This window comes from Pseudorca crassidens, chromosome 1 (assembly GCF_039906515.1).
Source record: "Pseudorca crassidens isolate mPseCra1 chromosome 1, mPseCra1.hap1, whole genome shotgun sequence".
Lineage (NCBI taxonomy): Eukaryota > Metazoa > Chordata > Mammalia > Artiodactyla > Delphinidae > Pseudorca > Pseudorca crassidens.
This window is the reverse complement of record NC_090296.1, coordinates 172,991,599-173,002,949: the sequence shown is the minus strand read 5'-3', so window position 1 is coordinate 173,002,949 and position 11,351 is coordinate 172,991,599. Positions and strand designations below refer to the sequence as shown.

The 11,351-nt window shown below is 41.9% G+C and overlaps 1 protein-coding gene across 2 annotated transcripts in view; it reads right to left on the bottom strand.

Annotated features, from left to right (window-relative positions):
• Positions 1–5,303: 5,303 nt before the first annotated feature.
• Positions 5,304–11,351, bottom strand: part of NET1 (neuroepithelial cell transforming 1) — a 53,364-nt gene continuing 47,316 nt past the window's right edge. For both annotated transcript variants that reach the window (XM_067700221.1, XM_067700230.1), the window contains 6 exons: positions 11,051–11,147; positions 10,618–10,694; positions 9,528–9,785; positions 8,910–9,080; positions 7,726–7,912; positions 5,304–7,418 (listed from right to left, as the gene is read on the bottom strand). In XM_067700221.1, the coding sequence (XP_067556322.1) occupies positions 7,012–7,418; positions 7,726–7,912; positions 8,910–9,080; positions 9,528–9,785; positions 10,618–10,694; positions 11,051–11,147 (1,197 nt within the window). In that variant the 3' untranslated portion in view covers positions 5,304–7,011. The remainder of the gene's footprint in view (positions 7,419–7,725; positions 7,913–8,909; positions 9,081–9,527; positions 9,786–10,617; positions 10,695–11,050; positions 11,148–11,351) is intronic.

The following is an 11,351-nucleotide window of genomic DNA, read 5'->3' as shown; positions in this document are numbered from 1 at the left end:
GGGTGAGGGCTGGAGGTGTCCTTTGGGAATTGTCAGGCACTGGTGACAGTAAAGTCATGGGAATGGATCAGGTTTCCCAGGAGCATAGAAGAAGAGGTCTGGGGACCGAGCCCTGTGGCTCTCTGCCATTTCAGGTCTGGAAGAGAAGGGCCCAGAGGAGAGAAGATGTGAGGGAGGGAGGACTAGGGGAATGTGCTGGCACGGCAGCTGGAGGACGAGGGCCTTCAGGAAGGAAGGTGGTGCCCGCTCCCAGGGACCGAATCTGGAGAATTAACCCAGAGGGCGAGGCCTACCGGGGACGGGAGGGATGGTGGGTTTAAGTTGGCTCTTCTTAGAGGAAGCTGAGGGGTAAGGCACATGCTGCTCGGGGCCACATGGGCCGCAGTGCGAGCTCCAGGTGCTCAGGGCCAGCGTGAAGGGCGGACGAGGCCTGCCAGGAGGGGACCCCAGACAGTGGGAGCCATGGGGACGGACGCATATGGTCCTCGAGCTGTGCCCGCTGGTCTGCCGGGGGCGTGGGGCTGATTTTGCAGAGTGCTGGGAGCACAGCAAGAACGAAGACTCTCAGGGCCCGTGTTTGGGATTTGGCAGAGTGGGGTTGGGGAAGCGCTGGAGACACCCTCTACCGGGAGCGGCTTGTGTCCTGGAGGGAGCAGGCTGGGGGGAAGGCAGGCTGGGTGGGCACCAGGCAGCAAGTTGGGCCTGTATTCAGAGGGACGAGGGAGCCACCTGATCACATAGGTTGTGGGTAACACAGCGGATGACACCAGGCGCTGGTCAAACCTGAGGGTGCGGGTCTCTAAACGCACAGAGAAGCCGGTGTTTGAGGGGAAAGAAAGGGAGACAGAACGTCCAGTTAAACCTCTGCTTCCTAGTTTAGCGGGGGCAGCACCCTGGTTGGAAGGCTGGGACCAACAGGCCTTGAGGCCTCGGCACAAGCAGAGAGCTTAGAGGCCAGGGCCGTGGAGCCCAGGTCAACCCACCCCCCATTTTCTAAACCAGGGAAACGGGGTCACGTCTTTTCTTCCCCTTCACTCCCAACACTTCTGCCAGCCCTGCACCACCCTCTTCCCTTTCAAACTGAAAGAGCACCTGTGGCCACCTGGGTGGGGGGACACCGACAGGCCACCCTCTGCCACCCCTTCCCTGCACCCCAGCTTTAACATCCCCCCACCCCCAGACCTCCTGGGACGGCAAGTTGTGAACACAGTAAGTGGGGTAAACAGCACCAGCAGTCCGAGCCCAGTTTCCAGCTCCATCTTTGTCACCTGCCAGCTATGAGGCCCCGGGAGATGCTTTGACTCTGAGCCTGCACCTGCATAACAAAGAAGATGGCACTCAGTCTGAGAAGTATAAGACATCAAGGCTGGAGAGAGCTCTGGTTTCTGGTTTCCGATTTGAGAACAGTGTCAGCTCCTGGGAACAGAATGAAACCAGTTTCTGCAGAGCTGTGTGAAGAGGTGAACTGACCGGGGTTGTACCTGCTGCCTATTGGAACCAGACACGAACCTCTGCTGTGGTCACTACTCATAACACACTCGTTTCCAAGGTCTGCGGGAGTCCTCCAAGGCGGGTCCTCTGAACCTCCGTGGGCTGGCAGCAGAGGCGGCATCTTCAGGGGACACACACAGGCCGGCACAGGACTTTAACCTCAGCTCTGCTACACACCCGCCGGCTTATCCTGGGCGAGTCATGTGATGTTTCCAGATCTCAGATGCCTCAGCCGGTGAAGAGGGGATCAGACTAAACTCTGTGTGAGGTTCCAGGCCTGACTTTATTGATTTGTCTCTCCTGGCCCTGCCCAGAGAGTGAGGGAAACAAGACCCCCACCCCTGCCCCCAGCAGCAGCTACAGAGGAATCTGAATTCCGTGGAAGGTCAGCTGGATTCTTCGAAGGTAGCTGATTTTGTCTCACTTTCTGGGCTACTCAGCAGCACAAACATTACCAGAGATTGTAATGCTGTCTCCTCTCTTAAGGGGCAGAGATGTAGTTAACCAACTGGCCCTTGCTGGAAATTCTCAGGGTCAGGCCGCATGGAGTCACTTCACTGGGGACCTGGGAACATCTTTCTCACTGCCTCAGCTCAGGGTGGAAAACACGTTCGTGTGCCTGGGAAAGCGGGCAGGTGAAGGAAGCAGATGATGGTAGAGGGAGACATACAGGGAAAGGAAAGTAGAGGGAGGAAAAGGCTGTGTGGATTAAACCAGAATCCAGATTAGTCTGATCCTGTCGCCAAATTGTAACAGAGGACACAAATGTTGAATTTAGGCAAAAGGTTTGTGTATCTGTGAGAGGGTAGAGAGCAAATCATCTATATTTGATAAACATTCTGCCTTTATTTTGAAAAGTGAAGACTGGGGGTTCAGAGTGGGTTAAGAGACTGAGAAGTTGGAAACATTAGGATCCTGGAATTTCATTAAGTTCTTTTTCTTTTTTAACTTCTGCTTTTTTAGTGAAAAATGTCACTTATCTTCAAAAAGATATGCAAAGAATATAATGAATTCTCATGATCTCTCATCCTGTTTAAGCAATCCTGAACTCCTGGCCAATCTGGTTTCATTTTTATCCCTAACCATGCTCCTGCCCTGTAATTTTGAAGGAAATCTCAGACCTCATACAATTTTATTGGCACAGTGGCTAAGAATCCTCCTGCCCATGCAGGAGACACGGGTTTGAGCCCTGGTCCAGAAGATCCCACATGCCGCAGAGCAACTAAGCCTGTGTGCCACAACTACTGAGCCTGCGCTCTAGAGCCCACGAGCCACAACTACTGAGCCCACGCGCCTAGAGCCTGTGCTCTGCGATAAGAGAAGCCCCCGCTCGCCGCAACTAGAGAAAGCCTGTGTGCAGCAGTGAAGACCCAACACAGCCAAATATAAATAAATTTGTATATAAAAAAACCCCCATATCTAGGGGACTTTAAATATCCAGTCTATCCTGGATATTTCAGATTGTCTTATTTAAAAACAATTTGATTTAGGATCCAAGTAAGTCCATACATTGCAATGGTTTGACATGTCTCTTAAGTCATAGATACCTCCATCTTTCTCTTTCAATTTTATTTTGTTGAAGAAACTGTCATTTGTCTTAATTTCCTGCAGATGCAACTCAGGCTGATTTTCTTGGGAAGACTGCTTAGGTGGTGGGGGGCACCACTGTCAGGAGGTACGCCGTGGCTGGTGGTCTTTATTAATGGCTGAAATCTAGATCCATCAATCCACCAGGGCTTACAAAATGGTGATATTCTATCATGCCTTCTTCATTGATTAGCTGGGCTACTGCTATAAAGAAAATCTTCCCTTCCTCAGCTGTTCAGTTACCCTGAGATACAGTTTGTAGAGGAAAAGGCAGAATAAATGCTTGATTTTTTTAAAATCAGTTCTCAAAGGAGTAAGTTGGTTTCATGAGATACTCCAAAGGCAATTTAAAAGGTTGTGCTTTTTCTTACAGACTCATTTTGAAGCTATGGATTTAAACATTTATTTGTTACCCTAGTGGATGCTCCCATTGTCTCAAAGCGTGCATGCTAAATAAGATTATGTACCACCAGACCTGAGGAAACCACCATATCTGGTAAGTTCCTCAGACTTGCAGTTGGTTCTGGAGTTGCTCAAATATGCAAGCAAAACCCCAAACTCCTCTGATCTAGGAAGTTCTAGACTCTAGGACTGAGGGAGATTTACTTTGCTAGGATATTCCTCTCATGGGTATTAGCTTCAATGGACAAAGGAATGCGATTCTTTCAAGGGTGTTCGCTAATGCTGATTAAGAAAAGCCCAAGTTTGCAGGTTGAGGTATCACCTACTTTGAATCCCAGGACTTCTAACCCTAACAGACAATACTACCCACCAGTTTCCCCTTTAGGGACAGGCAGGAGTTCTAATAAGGAAGAGAACTGGAGAGATGCCCCCTTTGGTCTGTATCTCAGTCATCAAGACTGACAGATGGGAGCCTTAGCCAGGCATTGGCAGATGGCTGTAAAATGAATTCAGTAACATTAGCATTAGCCATACATATACTGTAGAAAACCAAGTACTGTGCTGGGTCTGCATGTTTACTCAAGCACTAAACATAAAGTAGAGCTAAGCCAGCACAAGAGTGGCGAGTCGCCTCCCGGATCAGCTGAGAAAATGCCAGTCTTAATAGATTCAAGGGTGATTTAGTGACACTGGTGTCCCACTGGCTGACAGTTAATCCAGATACCCGAGCTTCCCCTCCCACCTGTGTGCACACATCCTAGGTTGAGCCCTCAGTTCAGAGAGACTACCCTTTGCTCAAAATATACAAACATGCTCATGGAAAGAAGTTAAAAGAAAAACTGTACTTACCTCAACTCAGACTCTGAAGAGTTTAAAGGTAAACTGAGAAGCTAATAGATATATGTCAGTACTTACTATATAGCATTTACATAATGGCTACTGGCTAGATCAGTGATTACTAAGTGCTGACCCAAGGAATGCACTGTATCAGAATCACTAGGGGGGAGTGTTTACAAATATAAATTATCAGCCCTCTACTCCCACCCCCCAGATACTGACTCAGTGAAACAGGTGTAGGAATTGGGGGAGGGGAGCTAGGGGGTGCGGCCCAGTTACCTTTATTTTTTTCAAAGTACCCCTCGTGACTCTGATGCCCAAACAGGCTTGAGAACTACTAGGCTAAATCGTCAGATGTTCTCAAATATAGATGCAATTTATGAAGAGTGTCCATTCTACACAATTATTCAGTTTCTGGGTCTTATTTTTTCCCTTGAGTGAACCCAAGGAAGCTAGAGTTTTCAGTAAAACATCATTTCATTAACAATATTAGAACTACTATTGTTTCTACAACTTGAGGCTGATCAAGGTAATTCTGGAAGAGACTGTATCTTATAACATCTCTACAAATGATTAGAAATCTGCTGATTTTTCAGATCACAACCACTGATATAATCTACACTACTGACTTTGAATTTCCAGAGTTAGAAACCTGAGATACCTAAGTTAAAATCTGAAATTAATCAAATTAATGAGGATGCTTTGCTAATAGCTTTACTATTGTATCCAGAAAGTGGCCAGATGTTCAGCTGTCTTCAATTCAACTGCTATTTCTGATTATAATGTGTTCTAAATGGTTTAATAAGATTCAAAAAACTTGACCTAATTGAATCTTTTTCTCTTACTTTTCAATGAATTTCAAAGGTGTAAGTATTTATGACTTTTTAAAGAACTTTGTGAGGCTTGCCATCACCCCCTTTGCTATACCAACGCATTCTGGCAAACGTCCCCCAAACATCCACCAGCCAAGAAACCTTTAAGGGTGATTATGTGTGTGACTTTCTTTTTTTAATTGTATAATTCATTTATACAGAGAAATCATTTGGATGTAACTATTTACAGTCTTTTTCAATTTTCATTTCCACTGGCCAAATATAGTTCACATAATAGTCAACATTTACTTGAGCTGATAACCATTACAAATCTGCCATGACATAGGGCTTTTAGCACCCCGCCTTAAAGACTACGATCTCATTTGAACAGAAACATTTCATAGTAAAAGATTCACCAGTCTCTTATGAATACATCTGCCAAAACTGATCTCATATGGTCAAATTTTCAACACATTTTCTTTTCAAACCCATTATTTGCACGTATTGTAAACCAAGGCAAATACAGTTCACTTCCCTCAAGCCTTCTACAACTTACTACACACTCTCAAGTTTAGCTTTTACTATCTTTCATAAATGTCTGACACAACCAGACATTTTTTACTTTAAGACAAAACTACACTCTTTTTCCCTCTTTTTTTTTTTTTTTTAATACTTATTACCAGCCAACTTCCTTCCCTCTTGCTTTTCAGACAATATTAACTTTCCATGAAATCCTTAAGGTGGTTTTCTTTCAGTAGTCCGGAATATACTGAGTCATTTCATGTATGTTCTAACCCTGAAATACTACACTTTAAAAATTGCAATTTTCTTAACTGGCTCAAAAACAGTATGGCTTGATTTCACTTGGTAAAGTTAATATGATTTAAAAAAATACACACACACACACACACACACACACACACACACACACACATTTTTAATCAAGGAAGAAAAACACTTTAAAGACATGCCAATTTGAAAAGGCATCAAAGTAAAAAAATAAAAGCAAATACTAAAAACTACTTTACAATGAAAAAATTAAATAATTGGCAGGTTAAATCAATGAAAAATGAGGAATGTGCAGTGAAAAACAAACTAATAAAAAGCATTCCAGTTGGTAAAATGGAAAACCTATTAAGTTTTGTTTTTCCAAGGAACTTATGTTTCAACATAAATTCTGAAATATTGCAAACATATATTCCAAGTAGATCTTAGATGCCGATGTTAAAATTTCAAATTCTGCATGCAAAGTTTATCAAATAAACACTGGTAAAATCCTTGTATTTGCAAAATTTTAAGCTTTGGCCAATATTATAAACATCACAATTGGTATTAAAAAGTGATGGGGCTTCCCTGGTGGCGCAGTGGTTGAGAGTCTGCCTGCCGATGCAGGGGACACGGGTTTGTGCCCTGGTCCGGGAAGATCCCACATGCCACGGAGCGGCTGGGCCCGTGAGCCATGGCCGCTGAGCCTGTGCGTCCGGAGCCTGTGCTCCACAACGGGAGAGGCCACAACAGTGAGAGGCCCGCATAACGCAAAAAAGAAAAAGAAAAAAAAAAGTCACGATGAATGCAGAATGAAGAGAAAACCCATTTCATAAGTATTTCATTTGATTAAAAATACCAGACTTACATGTTCTAGATGATCTGAGGAAAAAAAAAAAAAACACTGCAGTTTAACAGTAATCTGCATATATATCTTTAGCTGCCATTAAAAAAAATTAAAAAATAAAAAACCACCACCAAAACCCAACCAAAAACACAGAAAATGTGAAGACTGGTATTAAGTAACCCTGCAACGCTCCCATACTCACATTACAAGAAAGAACAACTGTACACAGTTATAAATAAAGTCTCTCCCCCGGTTACCACAGAGCTTCCTTTACACCAGTGTCTCTTTCCGCTTGCCACCGACCTGGGCTTTGTCCCTGGCTTTTCGGAGGCCAGCCTGGGCTCGGGGCGCTTTTGTGCCCTTAGCATTGTCTGCTGTGTGCACCGGGGTGCCACTTTCGGAAGCGTCTCCATCAACTTCCACCTGAGTCACGCTGGATGCCGTGGACGCCCGTCTCTGGGCCCTGGCATTGCTGGCAGGGGGGCAGTTCTCTCCGTACTCCTCGTGGGGCTCCGGCAAGCCCTGCAGCTCGGAGGGGCTGGTGGCCTGTCGGGAAGGGGCCATGGCAGCTCGGATACAATTGAACCACTGCTGCTTGTGGAACACATCATTGGCTTGTAGAGTGTGGGACTGGCCTGGAGAGGGGTCTTGGAAGCGAACTCGAAAGATATTTTTAGCTAGAAAAAGAAAAATTAAAAAATGGAAATCAGACTTAAAAAGTTTATTCTAGATAAAGTGAATATGGGTGCTGGTATTTATACAGCATGCACATGTTAGGCAGATACATTACATAGTGCCTAGATGTTACTTATTAGGTACATGTGCTGGTGTCAGAGCAGCACAGCACCTGCCAACTCAAGGAGTGTAATAGGTATAGGATGATGGAACCCATTTCATTGTTAGTTTTTTGTGTGGGGACAGAATTCTTATAGATTAAAACTGAGTTTATGATTATTGAAACTATTTTAAAGCGTGTATTTTTACCTTTATCTGAATTGCTGAAAGCCCCTCGAAAGGACCCTCCCATCCTCACATCTCCATCCTGCAGGTCTTCCAAGACCAGCTCCTGGATTGGGATTGGCTGCCGGTAAACCTGGTAGGAGTGACGCTCGTTTCGTGTAACAGGCCGAGTCAAAACCAAGATGTCTTGAAACAGGAAAATGTAGAGTTTCTGGAGAAATGAGAAAAAAAAATGCTTCCTAAATATGGAACTTTGTGACTTTAAGTTGACTGAAATCCATTGTAAAAACAACTTAATTTGATCTTACTAATTTCATCAAATTGATTTACTAAGATCCCCCTTACAAATGACTTCATAACGATGGTGATTTTAAAGTTATGTATGTTCTCCTCGGAGAGCTTTTGTCATCACAGACTATATGCAACTTTTTTATCCGTGTGTAACATTAGATTCAGCAGCAGCTGAGCAAACGCTATGCACCACAAAGACCTGACTGTCGGTGGTAACGTGACTGGAAACACCAGGACTATACACCACAGTCTTCTAACAGGGTGAGAATTTAAAAATGTAAGCTGGTAAAAATGTTAATTGTTCTGTTTTGTCCCACATAAATTTAAGCTTTTATAGAACAATGAGGCCTCATGATAGAAATCAGAGATGAAAGATTAACTCTTTTCCAAAAAAGAACCTCAACTTACAAATTGGGCTTCTGAAAAGCACGTAATGAAATAAAAATACCATCCCATGCTTATACTTAGTTCTAGCAGGTACCTTTGTAATTAAGATTTAAAAAATAAGTTTGCTCTCATTCAATCTGCTACAAAAATTTGTTTAGTAGTGCTAAAAACTACTTCTATTACTATAAACTCTGCAAAAAATTTTTTTGAAGGATATGCTTTTTTATTGAACATCATAAAACTAATAATTTATTTAGAAAGGAACCCCTAGCCAAACAAGTTGATTTATGCTTCAAAACTAAAAAATAAATGATTACTGATTCTCCACCAAGACATTTAACTTATTCAGTAATGACAGAAACCAAATGTTTGCTTTACCAAAGCTGGTAACATAAAATCCAGTTACCTTCTTTCAGTATGTGATGAGTTTATTTTATAAACCTGCTTCATAATCAATGTGGAAAAAAATTAAACAGTGAGAAAAGGGCAGTAACTGCTCATTTCATATGTTAGTGTCCAAATGCACTTACATGTCCATTTTTATTTTTCAGTTCCCCATGGCAAAGCAATACTTTGCTAGCTTCAATTCTAGGGTCCTTCTGCTTTTCATCCAGATACTCCAGCTTGTCAATATAATACTGGCATTCTGATTCACCTTTCTTCAAGTTGATATCAGAGAGAACTCCTTGTATTATCAATATCTAAAAATAATAAAAAAAAAATCAATGTAGCATTTTCAGCATATTAGTTTATTTTAGTCCTGTTTCCCTACAGGACTAAAATGTCACATTAAAATGATAAAATGTTAAAGCTTGAAGGGACTCTAGAAATCGGGTAATTCAGCCGTCCCTTCATTTTACAGCCTCAGCCAAATGGGTGATTTGCCCAAAGTCACACAGCTAGCTGATGGAAGAGATCAGATTAGAATCCGGTCTTCTAACTAAAATATAAATATAAAATGTGTTATGTATTACACATCTCTTTATTAGTGCACAGTGCAGTAACATACGAGAACTTAAAACGACTACAGAAAACTTCACTGTGCTGATTCAACATGCAGACAGTGTGAGAGTATCATTGTATATCTTTCTCAGGCAAGCTAATATGTAAACTTGAAAAACGTAAGAATCACTTATTGGACTACTTACAGCTTCCTCCAGAAGCTGAACATCAGAGTGGTCTTTTGGAGTGTGTCTAAGAATTTCTTTCAACAGTAAAGGGTATTTAACGAGGCGGCTTCGAGGAATATCTAGGAAGCTCCAAAGATCTAGTTTTCGACTGAAGGGAGACTCAAGACATCGCTGGAGGAAGTCTTGGACTCTTGGATCCTGTTTCTTTTGATCAAGAAGAGCTTTGGCTGCCAGCTGGTTACTGCAGTAGCCTTTGTAGGCATTCAAGCCTGGCAACTGAAGAGTAATAAGAGAAAACAAAGTATAATGAGTTCCTGTTACAATTTAGTCCATTAGTAAGACTGTGGACACAAAACAGAAAACTTATAGCTATTCTTTTTTTTAATCAAAAGCTTATTATATGATCCTTTGAGGTTTATCACAGTAGTTCAGAATCAGTTTAACATTTGAAAAACCAACATAATTTACCATAGAATACTTATAGCTATTCTTGAAAGTTTTAACAAGCTGTGAAAATTCTCCTGCAGGTGATAATGGGGGTTGGATAGTATTTCGGGCCAATCTGAGAATGCCCTTTTTCAATTTCCCTAATATGGCTAAATCCAAACAAAGACTCATGCCTCCTACTTCCCCAGCCTCAGTTACATGCTGGTCTCCTGTATTCCCAGGACACCTGAGCCCTCCTCTCTCACATTCTTCAACAGCCTTGAGACTGGTTATTTACTGCCTGTTCTCTCACTTGACTATAAATGCAGAGACCATCTTTTATCACTGAATCTCTAGTCACCCCTCCTAGAACAGTGGCTGGCATCTGGCAGGCACTCAAATGTTAACTGAGAGAATAAAACAGATAACTGATGGTATATAATGTGGGAATTCTGTCTAAGGAGGAACATATTCTTCAAACAAATGAAACTGCATCATTCATGAAATATTTTTTAAACAGAGACTATAACTTCTACAGCTATGTAAATTTGTTCAGTTTTAACGCCTTATTTATCTGATTTTAGAATCCAGTAACTGGATCAAATCAATGTGATATTGATCATAAATGACAAGTCTGGCAAATCTGTATAAACCTATCTGAAGGTAACAACTTGCTACATACCCAGTTCACAAGAATGTGACCAATCTGCTCTACTGTTCCACCAGGCTTGGTTGCTTCTCCTATTCTTGCCAACAAATCTGAAGTGTAAAGAAGCAGAAATGCCAATAGGTTTATTTAAAAAATAATTCAGGGAGGAGCAAGATAGGGGCAGGGGATTAAGAGGTACAAACTACTGTGTATAATATAAATAAGCTACAAGGATATATTGTACAGCACAGGGTATATAGTCAATATTTTATAGTAACTTTAAATGGAGTATAATCTATAAAAAATCTTAATCACTATGCTGTACACCTGAAACTAATATAATATTTAAATTAACTATACTTCAATAAAAATTTAAAAAATATTCAGCACTAAGTTACAAGTTTAGATTTAAAATTACTTGTTACTGCTGTTCAGAATCCTATGAAAATTAGGTAGCATATCTTACCTTCATGCAGGGGTATATAAGCGTCCAAATCACCAAATATCTGTGTGAGTTCCTCTTCTGACATAATAGACAACTTTAACATGGGGTCATGGTAGGCCTGTCAGAGGGGAGAAATGTGTCACACAAAGAGATCAAGCAAATAAAACATGATGAGAGATCTGTACTTGAATGCAAGCATGACGAACTATGTAAAACTAGTGTGGATTCTATTTTATACATAAAAGAAATTAAAGTATATGTTAAGCCCAAAATAGACTTACTGATATTCATATTTGAAGAGATGCATCTAATAAACCTCATC